The following is a 16,810-nucleotide window of genomic DNA, read 5'->3' as shown; positions in this document are numbered from 1 at the left end:
TTTGTCTTTACACTTGATTCGCCATCTAGTGGTCATATAGCGGCATTACAACGGTCTTATTTTTAAATGAAACCGATAAAAGAGACTTAAAATGAAAGAAATTGCCTGTGTTCTTGTCTTTTCTCCATTAAAAAAACATCAAAAGAAAAATGTGACATTTCTAATTTTAGATTTTTATTTCCATCCAGATCTTCTGGATCAAAATCTTTGAAAAATGCTGATGAATAATAATAAATAACTTTGCATCAGCTGAAGAAAACCTTATTTTTTAATGGCTTTACTGGAAATGTAACTGTGGAAGAGTGGTCTGTCTTTACATGTTACGTCAAATCATCACTATTTAAAAATCTTATTAGCACTTTTACATTTTATTTATGAATTTGTATGCATTACATATCATAATATATATCTGTATTTCTCAATTCCGGTCCTCGGGCCCCACTTCCCTGCATGTTTTAGATGTTTCCTACTCCACCACACCTGATTCAAACAATCAACTCGTCATCAAAGCACTGTAGTGGCCTGATGACGAGCCACTCATTTGAATCAGGTGTGTTGGAGCAGGAAACATCTAAAACATGCAGGGCAGTGGGGCCCGAGGACCGGAATTGAGAAACACTGATATATATGCATTATTACCTTTTATTTTCAGGTTTCACGTAGAAATTAGACCGTTGTAGTTCTGCGATGTGGCCACTGGAGGACACCAAACAATTGTGATCAAGTGTAAAGACAAACACAGTACTATAATAGTACTTCCTGTAAATACGGTGCCATGTCACTACATCTATTTAAAGGTTTTATTTTGAAATTGTTGATAGGAAGTACTACTATGCTATTGTGCTTGTCTTTACGCTTAATTCTAGTGTAGCCATCTAGTGGTCACATGGCGAAACTACAACGGTCTCATTTTTAAATATAACCGAAAAAAGAAAAATTAAAGTTCACAATTATGTATATATATAAAAAATACATACACATTCACAAATAAAATATAAAAGTGTAAACATTTAAAAACATTCATGGAAAATTTGACCAGAAATGTAGAGACAGTCAACTCTTCCATGCTTACATTTGCAGTGAAGACATAAAAATAACATTTTCTTTTCTTCACAGTTACGTCAAAGAAAAACTATCACTTTAGTTTTGAACTTGTGTCAACTGAGTGTAATTTGTGATTATTTGTATTTATGGGTGTGAGATTTAGCATTTAACTCAGACTTAAAATGAAAGAAATTGCCTCTGTTCTTGTCTTTCCTCCATTAAAAAAATATCAAAAGAAAAGTTTAACGTCTTTATTTTATGTATTTGCTTTAATCCAGATTTTATGGATCAAAACCTGAAAAAAATTCAAACATTGGTCGGAACCTCTGAGTCTTCTATTCACAAAAAAGACAATTTTAATCTGTGAGCAGAAATCTTCAAAACACTCTCACATAAAGAAACACAGATAACACCTAAATGTGAAATAAATATCTTTTATTGTTTTCATTGTCATAGTCATAATTGTTGTAATTATGAACACAGAGTTGTCGCAATACTCCAGAATTTTTTTGCCAAAAAACAGCAACCATTGAACGGCACCGCTGCGTCTCTCAGGACCCAACCATGCATAAAATCTCCCATTTAAAAAAAAGTAAAATAAAAAATATATATTAAAAAATTATGCGTACCACTGATATACAGATCTGATATAAACAGGCGTATTGGTCACAAACCAATTAGAATTATAAACATGGCTTCTTTTACAATACACAGAGACCAAACGTGGGATATAAGTGGACTTTTCTTTTTTTTTTTTTTTAAAAACGGTACATTTCCATTTTATACTTTTATACATTTGTACATTTTAATGTTCTCACCCCCTACAGTCAGAATGCTCAAGGCATTTTGGGCGCAGTGTCCACACACACACACACACACACACACACACACACACACACACACACACACACACACACACACACACACACACACACACACACACACACACACACACACACACACACACACACACACACACACACACACACACACACACACAGGAGTGGCAGCAGTGGCTTTAGACACTAACGAGAGAACTACAGGTGTATCTTGGCATTTGCGGGTGACAAATACTGGTACCGAAGAGTTAATCCACGGTGGTGAACGAGGCCATCTGACGGTAAAAAAAGACATTACATTCATGTATTGAGTCGTTGCTAACACACACACACACACACACGCACACACGCACACACGCATGCTCACAATCACACTTGTGTAAAAATAAAAAAGTCTTTAAAATGTGCAAAGAAAAGGTCGCTGAGGCGCTGCTTGAGCGACAGCCGATGAGGGATCGAGGAAAGCGTCGGTGAATCGTCGATAGTGCATAATGGTAGTGCGTATCAGAGTTTAGCAGTGCTGACGGTGTTTCCAACCAAATCTCCATCTACAGCTGACTGTGAGCCGCCTCAAACTCAACACAACCACCAATGACTTATGACACGAGGCCGAGTGGCAAAAATGTTTCATCTCAGTTAATCAAAGAGTTTCAGATGGTGACGCGGCGAAGGCTCAATGAGAAGGATGAGCGAAGCCAGCGAGGAGAAGCCATACTCCTCCTGTTTGAAAAGGCAGCGTCAATAAAACACATCTCTTTAGGAACATCTAGTGGCCTCTGCAGGAACTACAACAACAGCAAACAAGAACAACGCCACAATCATTTCTTTTCTTTTCCAGCACGAACTTCATCTGGTACCAATTCTGCAAGCATGACAGGACGTTCCTGGAAAGAAGTGCTCTGTTCTATCAGCAGTGTTTATTGTTATTATTATTATTATTATTATTATTATTATTATTATTATTATTATTATCATTATTATTATTATTCTTTTATGATTCGAGGGATCAGTAGTTTGATGACCCTGTACCAAAGACCTTCCAAAGCCTGACCCTAAACCCTGGATTCTGTATCGTACCGTTGGTCTGAAGTGCCATTAGAGGCTTGTCGATCCACCGCGGTCACGTCCTCATCGGCTGGAGCGAACAGAGAAAGAGTAAGTCAAGTCAGAGGACGCGACGGTCAAACAGAGACCAGCGTGGACACACATGCAAACCTGCTAACAAAACATCCACCATGTGGACTCTCGCTGCTGTCGTCTAGGACTTGAGCTTCAGTGCGCGTCCTGTTCCGAGTTCTGCTTCTGGAGAAAGTAAAGGAAGTGCACGGTGGAAAGCTGATGGTCCGGGAGTTCAGAGCGTCGCCAACAACAAATAAGCTCAGTGAAACATCCAGCAGCAGCTTCCTGTGCTGACGTTTTCTGGCTAATCAAACATTTGTGATTGCACCTTACGAAGCAAGCGGCTCTTCATCACACCACACACACACCAGACAAAAGCTTCAGCGTGTGTTCAGAGCTCACAGTTCATCTCACTAAACATGCAGCTCACGCATCAACACTTCCTCTGTGTCAAACACAGAGCCTGACCTCACCACGCCACAGCCAAAGAAGGCTCGCAGTGATTGGCTCATTTGTTTCTCGATCTGGGTCACAAAGGACTGAATGTGGGTGTCGAGTGCTGCATTAATCCGGTTAAACTGGTCATCGGTGTGCAGGTGTGCTGTTGTATGCTGGGATGGAGTCTCAGCGTACTGGTGCATAGTTACAGAGCCGGCTTTGAACAACCTCTGTGTGAGAGTCAAACTCAACAGACAGACGATGCGAACCAAGCGGGACACGACGCTCGATTGCGGTTCAGCTAAAGTGACAAATTAACTTTGATTTGGCGACGGTCGCTCGACTGTCGTACAGGAACGAAGCAGCGAGACGCCGTGAACGTCTTTAAGCGTGAGCCTAATCTGTGGGAGTGCACGGGAGGCCGAAAACCCAGAAAACAATCAGAGACGACGGGAGTGTGGCTGAACGCCAGAAAGAGACGCGTCTTCTGTCAGTGTTCCCGCTGGTTCCACGTGTTCTCCCTGCAGTTCAAAACAAAACCCACAACAGTGGTACAGCGTCATACAGCCAGACCTGCGGCCAATCAGCTGTGAGCTTCTTGCCTCGCTGCAGGCCGACGCTCTGATTTCCCGATTTAAATACTAACTCAGCTCATTTTAGGACTTCAGCGATTCTCTTCATGAACTGTTTGGTCAATGAAACGGGGGGAGGAGTGAAGAGTTTGCTCGACCAGCCGTCAACAAACCAGAGACGCTTCACTGACCTTCACAGATGATGAAAAGAAACAGCAAATATTCAGATGTGAAGAGCTCTGACAGATGAATCTGCTTATCGTTTCAGCTCTCGTCGTACCAGACGTCCTCACGGTTCACGCGTGCTCTGCCATGACAGTCTGATCTGTGAACCCTCGCAGGAGAAAAGGATGCGTTTAAAGAACAATCATCTGACAACCAGCACGGCGACTTTCTGAAGTCTGAAGGACGTTTGGTGACGAACTCCAGCTCATCAGCGGGAGTCCCTGTCACACAAAAGGCAGAAACGGAAAGAACGGCTGAACTGAGATCAGCTGGATTTAGGTGAACGGCGCCGAGGCGGTTCATCCGGGAGGCAAACAACAGCGAACAACGGCGGAGACCATCCGTGAACTCGAGAGTCGCTCCAACACTGCGTTCCAAAACAGAAAAGGCACACAGCGAAAAACGAAGATGGGCGAGGAAGAGGAGGCAGACAGAGAAGCAGAGAGACAAAACATTTGGTCTGAGAGAGACGGAGAGGACGAGGGACGAGGGTGGACAGTGTGTCCAGGGAGTGCTCTCTGCGTCTGGGGTCTCGTTTCGTCTATAGCAGCTCATCGCCGTCGCTCTGGGTTTTGGCAGGTAACTACATTCTGGGGTCTGGGGTCTGGTCAGCGGGGGGCGGGGCCACTCCAGAGTCAGACGTCACCTCCTGTAGGTCCACAACACCAACACGATCACACTCCAAAACGTTTGAAGAGAGGGACCGTACAAACATAAAAAAGGAGTTTTTCAGGAGGAAGTGCTCGACCCCTCACTCAGAAATTAAGGTGCAACTTGCGGAAAAAAAATCAAATGAAAATCTTTTATGGCCGTCTCATCCAGAGAGGAGGGGCAGGGACGTGCCCCCCCCCCACACACGCCCAACGCCACTTCCTCCTGGTCCGACGGCGTTTCAGCATGGAGGTGCAGTGGGCGGGGTCGGAGGCGGGGACGCCCCGTCAGGTAAGGCCGTATCTGGCAGTTCGGCAGGCAGGCGGGGGTGGGGGGGCATTAGGGGTTCGGGGCGGGGGGGGGGGGGGGGTTAATGTACAAAGATGTGCCTCAGTAGCTCATCAGCAGACGGCCGCTGCTTGGTCTCTACAAAGATGCGTTTGAGGAACTCTCGGCAGTGGTCCGATACGTGGGCGGGCAGCACCGGGTTGGTGGGCTGGGTGGCGATCTTAAAGATGGCTGCCATGGCCTCAAACTCAGCCCAGGGGGGTCGCTGTGTCAACATCTCCACGACGGTGCAGCCAACACTCCTGAGGACAAAGACAGACAGTTGGCACTCTTTCATTCAGCAGACGCCGCCAGACAAAACGCAGCAGCTGTTCAGTCCATCAGGACGGGTCTGCAGAAACCTGGAAACCCACGATGGGTGAAACGTCTACGGACTCGTGTGTGTTCTCACCAGATGTCGGCCTTCCTGCCGTAGCCCTCTCCGCTGATCACTTCTGGGCTCATCCAGTAGGGGGTGCCGGTCACAGACATGATGCCCGTCCCTGACAGACAGATGGTCTGCAGCCGCCGGCTGGCCCCGAAGTCTCCCAGCTTCACGTTACCCACCGAGTCACGAAGAATGTTGGCCCCTGAACAGAGAAGAGGACGACAGCTCCACCTTTAGGTCTGAACAGTACGCACACTCCTGACCACGTTTCATGTGGAAGCATTCAGAGACACGACGAAGGCCAGTGGCAGCTGAGGACAGAACCCAGCTCACCTTTGATGTCTCTGTGGACGATCATGTTGCTGTGCAGGTAGGACACCCCCTCCAGGATCTGCCGGGTGTAGCGGCGCGTCACGTTTTCCGTCAGCGCTCCGTACGACTTCAGCTGGTCCTTAATGGAGCCCTTCAGTCCACAAACACATGACAAACGTGTGAAAATACTGGCTGATTTTGACTCTGAAATATCAAAACCTGGAAAAACAAGACTTCAGCAAGTGGCAGCGATTTGTTGCACAGTAACACGTCACGAGCACTCACGCCGGGCATGTACTCCATGAAGATGGACAGCGTCCTCTCCATTGTGTCTCGCAGACAGCCGTAGTACTGGACAATCCGCTCGTGGCACAAGTTCTTCAGGAGCTGGATTTCACACTCTAACGCGCTCACCTCCTGAATGACACAACAAAAATCACCAACGTTCATCTTTTCCCGTCGTGTTGATGTTTCCCACCTTTAACTGATAACAAACAATCCCACGGAAGAGCCCACTCTCACCTTGCTGGTTTCTGGACTCTCAGGGTCAAACTGGACCTGTTTGACCGCCAGTTCCCGGCCAGTGTCTGCGTCATAACAGAGGAACACCCGTCCAAAGGCCCCCTGGCCCAGAAGCTTTCCGAGCCGCCAGTTGGTGGGGGCGCGGGGGGCTGGACACAAACATCAGATCAGTGGGACATGAAACAGCACGCGTGTTAAAACACTGGCCAATAAAATCACATCCAACTCACAGCGACTGGGCGGGCTGATGTCCATGACGGACAGGGTTGGAGCAGCAGTTGGGTTGGGGTTGGGTTCGATGTCGCTGCCCCTCCGCGGCCTCCTGGGGGGCCCCGGGGCCTCCTCCAGGTCGGGGGTGAAGACGCTGCTGCCGCTGCTGGTGCTGGGCGACTGCTCGGTCGGGCTGAAGCTGACCGGCGAGCGGAAACCGTGAACCTGCGTTCGCCGGGCTCGAGGGAAGGTCTTCCTCCCTGCCGAGCAGTCGAGGACGTGAACACAGTGAGAACCGTGCAAAAGAACAACATTTATCTACTTAAACACAGAAAATGACCCACCGTCACTGTAATCTTGAAGGCCAAAGGGAATGCCGTATCGTCGAGGGTACGTTCCACCTTTCCCAGACTTCTCAAAAACTGGGATATCGTACTCTAGAGAGGAAGAGGAGGCTGATGAAGAACATTTTCTTTATGAAGAAAGGCACAGAAGAGAAATGACACCCAGCAGCTGCAGGTCACATCACGGCAGAGAGAAACATTCTGGGTTTGGGTTTAAATCAACTTTGCAGTGCGTCTGTGTCTTAGTCCAGCAGGTACCTGGAAAGTCCTGGTGGTTGTCCGGGTAGCTCTGAGCTCGGGGCATCCTGGACTTCGGGTAGTCGCTGCACAACATGAAACAAAAGCGAGAAACTTCAGTTTTCCTTCAAATGACACGTCATCGTGTTCCTCCTGCACGTCTCATGTCCTGTGTGTGTGCATGTTCTCCATGTTCTAACAGTGAGGCACACTGTCACAGAAGAAGCATCCAAAGGGAACATTTTCATCACAGAGTGTAGAATTTACTTCAGATTAATGCGCATTCAAGATCTTTAATCTGGAGGAAAATCTCAATAATCTGATCTGAGTATCTGCAGGTAACCCCATTTATTTATCAATCAAACACACAAACGTGGATCTATGTTCCCTTCAGGATGCTGCTGTATGAATAACACACAAAGGTCCTGACCTGTCCAGTGGGCTGTCCAAAGAGGGACAGCTTCCAGACGCTGAGTTTTCTGGACTGCTCATGGACAGCGGGTCCAGCATCTGAGGAGAAGACAGGGAGAAACACTCACACTGACAATCACTCTCAAAGCTCACGCATGTTCACTGTCCTCCATGTTTTTGTTGTGTGATTTGTGACGACAAAATAAACATTTCCTCGTCGTCACATGACACACTTCAGCTCGGCTCTGTCGTAATAACAAGTTAATCATCAGGAGCACCCGACGCGTCGCGGCTCTTCTCCAGTCTAATAAACACGGTGGTCCACAGTCCACAGTGTGGTACCTGGTCCATGCTCTCAGGAATGAACTCTCCCTCGCTGTTGATGCTGGTGAAGGAGCCGTTCCTCGCCACCTGCTGGAGCGCGTCGGGAATATATCCTGGAGGAGGGGAGCTGCGGTCCGTCGAGTGGGAGCCTGAGGTTGTTTGGTCACAAGAGAGAGGTTTTATGATTTAAGTCTTATGGATAAACTTGAGTAACAGGAGGAATTTATTTCTAATCATATTCAGGGAAACCCTGAATCTTGAGTTTGCTCAATCTAAAACTATTTTCCAGTTGTCTGACCACGAGACATTATTCACCTATCAATGCCAGCATACTCTTCTTGTCAGCGACCCTGAATCCTGTGTTGTCCAGCTCCTCGTGGGATGGCAAGAGGTCCATATTGGAGGAAGATTTCTGAAGGAAGACACACATGAAACAAACAATCTGTAGGTCATTATCAAGGATTAATCAGCTGCTGTCATCCAGTCATCAACACCTCTCTGTAAACGTAGGACACTCAGGGTCAGGGTAAGTCACTGTCGGGGTTTTTCGTCTGGTGTGGACTGAATCTGGGAGATGCTGACCTGAGAGGAGATCTGGAGCACCAGGAGGATCTTCAGGCTCTTCATGTGAACGCTGCGATCCAGCAGCTCCACAGCCTTGTCCAAGTCATCCTGAGTGGTCAGTGGAATCACCAGCTGTGAGGAGAAACAACATCTTTGGTGTAAAATTCACAGCTGTTTTACATCATTCGTCATCAGTACGCGGCGCTGTGACCTCTTTCAGCCTCGTACCTCATTGTTGGTGTAGTGAAGGTCCATCGTCTGACCGAAAGCCACTTTGGCTTTCGCCCTCAGGTCGTCCAGCTTGACAGGTCGAGGGAACTGCAAGATCCTGCAGAGAAGAGGAGAGGTGAGAGGTGAGAGGTGAGCAGGGCACAGCTACATCTGCACTGACAGCATTCGAGTGGTGAACCTGGTGGAGCCTCACCTCTTCTCCCCTTTGAACTCGAACTTCACTCTGACATCGTTCTGTTGGAAAGATTCAATTCAGCAACAGTTTTTACACGAACGAGAAAGACGAGAAATGACTCATTCACCCAGCATCGTTTGCCCCACTGATCTCATCTTTAAAATAGCAGTGCAGCAGCTTAACATCATCAAACAACAATCGCTATCCTCTCAGTGGAACTGCAGTGGTTACCTGATTCTTGGGCGAGGAGGCTTTGGGTTTGCCCAGGTCCGCCAGGAACATGGCAGGACGGCTGGAGCGGTGCAGTTCGGCCAAGTCCTGCATGATCGAGTTCAGCGCCTCCTGCTCATCTGAGTGACGACAGGATTTTACTTCATTTAACAGATTTTGTAACATAACATCACACTAAAAAACACAAAACATGTCAGTCTACAAAGGCCAAATGTATAAACATGAGTGCCAATTACAGTTTAGTTAACATGAGTACAACTATACACTCCTCATGTCGATGGAAGGAAGCTTCCTGAAGGTGGATTTGATTTCAACTGTGAGCAACATGAGCATCAAAATTACTCTTCACAATAACAAATGTCATTGTCTCCACAGGATGTTCAAACATGTACTGCAGTACTTACATGTCATACACGACTTACATTGCAACATGTAACACAAGTGATTACTGTGCGGTGAGACAGAAGACGAGCTGGCTTACTGTCAAACAGTAAGACAATCTTAAAACACACATACCCATCATCATGGCACAGCGATTGACCCAGGAGGCCAGGAAAGAGGATTCTCCCATCAAAGGGATTCCTTTCTCCTGCAACAGCAAAAGGACAACATCAATCCTGAAAGTCAGAGCCTGAAGCCGCTGACTGATCAGCAGATCTGTGAACAGCAACTCTGAGCCGGAGGACCTCTGTCCTCCACACGGCTGGCTCATACTGATATGAAAACACAACGTGAAGTAATTATCACAATCACTGGAAAACACTGTTCCATTGCAGGGGGAGATGATCGACATGAAAGCTGTCTCAACTGGAAGTGTCCATGTTAATTTAGGAAGAATTCTGATTTAATAATTCCTTTATTACGTTAACTGAGAAAGAAAAACTGCTGATCACCAATCGCAATGCAGCGAAAAGAAATGCCACATTAACTGTTCAAACAATTAGCTGATTGATTTTCTTATTCGTTTAGAAAAACCGTCAATGGAAGAAGCATTCATAAAAAGCAATGGTAGGAAGAACACAACTAAAGTATTAGAAGACAAATACACAAACAGTATCAAAAGTAAAAGTACTCATACAGAAATGTCCCCAGCAGCAACATTATATACTTTTGGATGAATGTTATTAATGCAGTGATGTTAAAGCTTCATAATGTTGCATCTGGATGAAATTAAGCTAATAAAAAAACTAATAAAAACTTTATGAACTACCAAATAATGTACTGAACTTCATACTCCAATCATGACCTGTATGTTTTAACCTGCAAAGTATCCAGTAATTACAGCTCCAAGCATTGACTGATGATAAAAATGATTGTTAACCACTGCCTAAGAGTAATTAATTAAAATATTCCCCTGTCTGTCTTCTGCACAATCATCTCTAGCTGTCATAATATTCCTGTTACGTGTTAGTTATTAGTGTGAAGACGTGATGTCCACGCAGCAGTCAGACAGAGGCTCTGTATAAAGAGACTGAGCACAGAGAGGCTGGAAATTTAAGTGTGGACAGTCAAGATGGCCTCTGCTGATGAGGAGCTGATCACACATTGCTGATGAAAATCTGTAATCATCACCGATTGATCACTGTCTGCAAATGACGTAAAATCTTACAATTCCATCACGTTAATGAGAGTGGGCTGTGACATTAACATTAGCTTAGCACTGGACATTTTCTGACAAATAACGTCCTTTGCAAACCACTGTGTCGAGCTGACCAGCTGGCGATCCAATGTCACTGGTCACAGCAAAGTTGATACCAACAACACTGCCACTATTATGGCCTCCTGTGGTACATTATTAGCTTTATATTAACTTGCTAGCGTTAGCTGAGTAGCTCCGCAAGCTAACATTGACTAACAACTGTTGCTAACCAATGTATCACGAGCTACACCAAATGGGCTTACATATTGATGTGGCATCTTGAAACATAACCAAAACACACAGTTAACTACACATATCTAGCTGACAGGAGAAGCTAAGTTGCTACTGCTAGCCGAGAGTTCCGTGTCCATGTAGCTGTCAGGCCGGGGAAGTTGTCAAGCTAAGCTAATGCTAAAGTTAACTAGCCGCATAGCTATTCAAAGCTCTCCTGCACAATACGGCCGTAAAAAGCAACCATTACACGAACAAATGAAAGCTTTAAATCAAACGGTTTCACTTTTATCGTTGTACCTGGTGGTTGGCTAGATTTGTATTCACTTCCTCATCCACAGGCCCGGTGACAGGAGCCCCGGGCCCTGCGGAGAGCCGCTGAAGGAAGCAGAAGTTTGGCTGTCCGCTCCCAACTTCACTCGAGTCCTGCTGGGCCACGACGACGAGGCCCGACGACTGTCAGTTTAGGCCACTGGATCTCACCAGGCAGCAAAATGACAAGATAATGGTTTATCCAACAAATTATCTCCGTGTCTGAGCGGTAACAAAAACGGCAAAGTTAGTCGACAGCTTTCATTTTGTTGCACTTTACAGCCTGGTTTGACGATAGCTTCGCTCGCTGTTGCCCCTCAGCTGTACTAAGTTAACGGGTGATGAACAAATGTTTACCGGAAGTGTAGAAATTTTGCTGACAAAATAAAATCACAGAATGTCATGCGTAGGGAAAAGCCCTAGTTATATATTCTCTTATTTTATGTTGACAGTTATTAACCGGATATTTTATTTTTACTTTTTGCATACTTGACAGGTCTTAACCCCGAAACCTCGTTGGAAGAGTCCAACAAAAACACAACCTGTGATGTATTGGTTTCCTGAATTACCATCGAAACCTGTTCAATAACTACATCTGATTGATTTTATATCATTTGCTATCACAGAGCACATGCAGGCCTATTGCCAATACCAGCATTCATCAATAGATACTGAGCCCTTGCAATTTTCTTGTCGAAATACATAGTATATACAGTGGGCATTATTGTTATGTTTGTTCATTTGGATGAATGATTGCCGTTTTTATGGCCATGTATGCGACCACACCTCCAAAGCTCAGAAGGGTTGCAGCCTGCCGTCAGTAACTGATTGATAAGTCATTGAATTTTCAGAAGTGATTCACTCAGGAGGCTGTAAAAACAGGCGATGAGAAACAAAATCAGTTCACAGTTTCAAACATTCAACCATATTTACTGTAAATGTTTATTAGCCAGTAATAATTAATTTGTGAATAAATAAAAAAAACAAACAGTGAATATATATGATATATGTTGTGCAGGATTTTAATAGCCTATTTATAGCATTAGTGGGTATGCAGAAAAAGAGATTGTATACAAAATTGTGCCAAGAAGGTGTCAATTTCTAAATAGTATGTAGATAGATAGATAGATAGATAGATAGATAGATAGATAGATAGATAGATAGATAGATAGATAGATAGATAGATAGATAGATAGATAGATAGATAGATAGATACTGTATCTATTTTTAAACGGTTTTACACGTTGCATTGTTTTGACTTCTCTTTTTATGAGAGCCGAAGTTTGTCTAAAAATATAAAAAAAATAATCTAGAAATCTTGATAGATTCTTATTTTGAAGGAACTGATTCAGTACGTCAGTTCCGGTTGCTGTAGCATTCTCATAACATCAAGCTAGTGGTGCGACTGTAAGCTAACGTTGTCATCTATTGTTAATATATTTTTCACAACATCCACAGAGGAGAAACATGTCAGATACGGTAAGATGTAAAATTTAAGAAGTACTGTTGTTTACAATCTGCACGAAATTGAAAAAAGGGCTGATTAATGTGTTTGTGTCCGCTGTCTCGTATTTGGTTATTTAATATGCTAACAGTTAGCTTATGTAGCTTCAGGCCCAAACTCACTGCTTATTTAGCCGTTTAGCTTTGCAGCTAGCTTTGCATTTAGTTCATTTTCAAAGTTCAGCTCCGGAACATCAAGAAATAGCAGCTCTTTGAAACCGAAACATGCCGATATGTGAGCTTCAGAGTTGACCAAATCGGCGGATTTCAGCCGTCGGGCCTGTTTTGAAATGTGTGGGGCTTTTAAATGTGTTCTGCTGCTCAAGTTTTTGGTTCATTTGATGTTTTTTAGGAGACAAAACCATCCAGCCAAGACGGGGGGGACAAGAAGGATGGAGAGTACATCAAGTTAAAAGTGATCGGTCAGGTGTGTGTGAGCGCAGGGATGATGGAGGCTCTCTCAGCTTTGCATCAGTATGAAGCAAATTATTTGATAAGTCAATCAGTTGAGAAGCTTTTGACTGAAAAAATACAGCTTCCAGCTTTGTGAATGTGAATATCTTTGGGTTGTGTACAAAATAAGACATTAGATTTGGGAAGCTCTGATTGACGTCTCACAGACCAGCTCACTGATTAATAATCGACAGACTAATCAACAATGGAAATAATCATTAGTTGCAGCTCAACATGTGTGTGCTAAATGTTACACGCTTCTTCAGGTTTGTCAAAGTTTGGCTGTTGCAGGTGTCAATGATGTGTCTATCGTTGGTTTCTTTTTGCTTCTTGCAGTGGTTGTTTTTTGGCGTCATTAAAAACGCTGTCGCCCTCTTGAACCACCTCCACTGCTCTTCATCATCACTTTCTCTTCCTGCCCACAGGACAGCAGTGAAATCCACTTTAAGGTGAAAATGACGACACATCTGAAGAAGCTGAAGGAGTCTTACAGCCAGAGACAGGTACGAGGAAAGAGGCGGAGCCGCACCAGCTGCTTCCTGTCACTGTAGAACGGAAGTGGAGAGCGCAGGGGCCATTTTTCCTGATTGTGTGTGTGTTTGTTGCAGGGGGTCCCAGCCAGCACGCTAAGGTTTCTGTTTGAAGGACAGAGAATCGCAGACAACCAAACTCCAAAAGAGGTAGTCTCTCTCTCTCTCTCTCTCTCGCTCTCTCTCTCTCTCGCTCGCTCTCTCTCGCTCTCTCTCCCCTCTCTCTCTGTGGAGGTGTTAACTGTCTCACTAAAAGGCATCTCTGTTCTGTGTTGGTGTCAGCTGGGCATGGAGGACGAAGACGTCATCGAGGTTTATCAAGAACAGACCGGCGGACTTTGGAACGATTAAACTTCCAGCATTTCTAAATCTTTTTTTTCTTTTCTTATTTTGTATTTTATTTTGTATGTATGTATGTATTTTTGTTCCGTTTCAAACCATCTGGATCAAAACTGACTCTATCAGGGCTTCCATGTGTGAGGGCAGGAAGGTGGACAGACTGAGGTAAGGAGCAGGACAAGCGGGTCTCTGGTTCTCTGAAGTGCAGGGATGCTCATGTTGTTGACCAGAGCAACAGCGTTCAACGTGAGTGTTACACCCAGATTCACACAAACAAACATCTCGTTTTTCTTTGGTTTTCGTCCCGTCTGTCAGCAGAAGCAAACAACGCTATCGAGAAACAGTCTGCGCTAAAGGAATAGTTCACCCACGGAGGAAGAAATGTAGATTTATCATGAGACGATCTCACACAGTGAACGCGCTCGCACAGCTTTGTGTCAGCCTTCTCCTGCAAACACAAAAGGATAAAACCACAAATAAATGAAATGTCTTCAAACCTCCTCGAGTTTTAGTGATCTGAAGCCAAACTGTTGCACTTTAGGGCTAAAAAGTTTTAGATTTACTTGTTTATCTTGTAGATTTGTAGCAGTTACTCTGCAGCCTTTTTCTGAAAATACGCCCAATCAGGTTTAACTCAGATCAACTCAGATTTTTCCAAGCAAAGGTCTTTTGACCCCAGAGTGCTGGAAAATGTAGCGGCTTTGAAACGAGCTGATTGTTAAGTCCTGCACATCTGAGCAGGCTGAAGCAAAGCTGAGCAGATAACGTCAGACAGATTTTTGGATGCAGTATTCCTTTAAATCTGTGTTTCATGAGAGCGGAGCAGAGTTAAAGATGCAGTTCATGCTTCTGTGTAACGTTCAGGGCATTTGGCTAACGCTCTGACTGAAGAGGCTTCACTTTGGCAGTTTGTGCCGCTTCACTGGTCGTTCATCCGCCACTCGTCCTCAGTATGGCACATCATGAGAAGGAGTTTGTCGACCTTTGCTTCTATAGATTTGAATCATTTTGCATTTACAGCCTCTGTGTGCCACGTTTAAAGAACAGCACTCTTGTGAAATTGTAAAATCCTTAGAATTGACCTGCGGGGGTAATATTTGAGATTTTGAACACGTTTTTAAAGATAGTTGTGCTTTACTTGTATATGTTGTATTCAGTGTTAGTGTGTTCGAATGATCTGCCACGTGTATCTCCAGTGTCGTCTTTTATTTATATCTGAGGGATTCATTCTGTATTGATATATCGAAATAAATACCCGTTCTGGAAGTGTTTTGCTCGCTGACAGTCACACAGTATTTTAAGCTCGGCTGGTTCTGTTTTCCAGCAGTGTGTTCCAGGAAAAACCTTGCAGACAGTCATCGGCAGACGTGTGATACTGTGCTGTCAGCATTTGTTTTTAAAGCTTTTCTCTTTGTATTTGCAATGAAACTCTTCATCTGTGTACTGTATGAAGTTCCTCCAGAAGGTTAAGATCATCAGCAGCCCCGACCTGTCACCTTTGAAGATAGTGTGATACGACGAGCGGGAACAAAGATATTTTCATGGTGGAGATGCTCAACTCCTGAAGGATGAAATAACCAACGGCGAGTTTGGTTATTTCACTCCTCACAAACACTCAAAAGGTCTGCAGCTGCACAGGATGGTGAGACTGCACCTCTGGGACGTTCTCATGATGAGAACTCAGAAGCATGTCTGTCCTGCAGCATGTGATGTTTTACCAGCATCCAGAAACAGGAGGCCAAGCATTTTTAAGCACATTCTGAGTGAATGAAAGCAGCGTTTCAGTGATCACAGATCTGTTTCCCAGAGGTGTGTGCAATAAAAAACCCTGAAAACTCCTCAAAAGTCAAATTTTTTCCTCAATTGGATTCTCTCGACCTGTTCTCATCTTTCCTTTGTGCGTCAGTGAGCGGCTCAGGTGAACTCCAGCCAAACCCTGGGCAGGAAGGGCTGTGATTTGAGCCATAACACGGATCTCAGTGAGGTGAAGGGACTGTTTATCATTAGAGGAACGTTGATACAGATGGTTTGAAATTCTGGAGATGAGCTTTTTGCTTTTTTTGAATAAAATATTTAAGAAAACGCAGTGCCGTGTGTATTTCATTGAGTACTTAAAGGTTTGAGTTGTAGCCACAGATTCTGTTAAAGATACAGATGAATAATTTCATTTGCTTGAATGTATTAAAAATGAATTCACTCATCAAATGGGAACATAATTTATTAAATTTGTGCATATTTGAACTTTTTTAAACATCAAAATCACTCAAAGAAAACCTAATGCAATAACATACACCTGATACTGTATATTAATACAACCCAGCATGTTGCAACAACACAAAAATAAAGACCCATTCACAACTTCATTCACTGCAGGAAGCTTTCAAGTCCATGTTTTTCATTGCGTGAATGCAAAAATGTGCGTGCGTGTAGAACCGGCACTTCATTTGCATATATATCAACGAATGATTTAGATGAAAGCTGCATAAACACTGAAGAGTCTGATGAGTCTTTCAGTTCATCCCACAGCATGAAATGAGTCATGATCAGCAGAGAAGGAGCTGGAGTGTTTTGAGCGCCTGCATAAATCAGATCAATCACACGGCCTCTGATGGAAATTGGAAAGAGATCACTGATCAGAA

General features: G+C 44.4%; 2 protein-coding genes across 3 annotated transcripts; one reads left to right on the top strand and one right to left on the bottom strand.

Annotated features, from left to right (window-relative positions):
- Nucleotides 1-1,468: 1,468 nt before the first annotated feature.
- Nucleotides 1,469-11,671, bottom strand: map3k2 (mitogen-activated protein kinase kinase kinase 2). Of its 2 annotated transcripts, none has more exons than XM_070957944.1 (17): nt 11,335-11,671; nt 9,681-9,753; nt 9,165-9,283; nt 8,952-8,992; nt 8,756-8,855; nt 8,546-8,659; nt 8,279-8,375; nt 7,982-8,112; nt 7,659-7,738; nt 7,250-7,314; nt 6,992-7,084; nt 6,668-6,907; nt 6,438-6,586; nt 6,201-6,332; nt 5,937-6,066; nt 5,628-5,805; nt 1,469-5,478 (listed from the first exon to the last, which is right to left on the bottom strand). In XM_070957944.1, the coding sequence occupies exons 2-17, from the start codon at nt 9,733-9,735 to the stop codon at nt 5,259-5,261; spliced, it is 1,944 nt and encodes a 647-aa protein (XP_070814045.1). In that variant the 5' UTR covers nt 9,736-9,753; nt 11,335-11,671; the 3' UTR covers nt 1,469-5,258. The 2 variants fall into 2 exon arrangements, with proteins under 2 accessions (XP_070814045.1, XP_070814046.1); XM_070957945.1 differs by having other exon boundaries at nt 8,297-8,375.
- Nucleotides 11,672-12,701: 1,030 nt separating this feature from the next.
- sumo1 (small ubiquitin like modifier 1) lies at nt 12,702-16,533 on the top strand. Its single transcript, XM_070958079.1, has 5 exons — nt 12,702-12,825; nt 13,202-13,276; nt 13,728-13,805; nt 13,911-13,982; nt 14,115-16,533. The coding sequence occupies exons 1-5, from the start codon at nt 12,814-12,816 to the stop codon at nt 14,181-14,183; spliced, it is 306 nt and encodes a 101-aa protein (XP_070814180.1). The 5' UTR covers nt 12,702-12,813; the 3' UTR covers nt 14,184-16,533.
- Nucleotides 16,534-16,810: the final 277 nt, after the last annotated feature.

The sequence above is a fragment of the Chaetodon trifascialis genome, chromosome 24, assembly GCF_039877785.1.
Source record: "Chaetodon trifascialis isolate fChaTrf1 chromosome 24, fChaTrf1.hap1, whole genome shotgun sequence".
Classification (NCBI taxonomy): domain Eukaryota; kingdom Metazoa; phylum Chordata; class Actinopteri; order Chaetodontiformes; family Chaetodontidae; genus Chaetodon; species Chaetodon trifascialis.
This window is presented reverse-complemented; position numbering and strand designations above follow the sequence as displayed.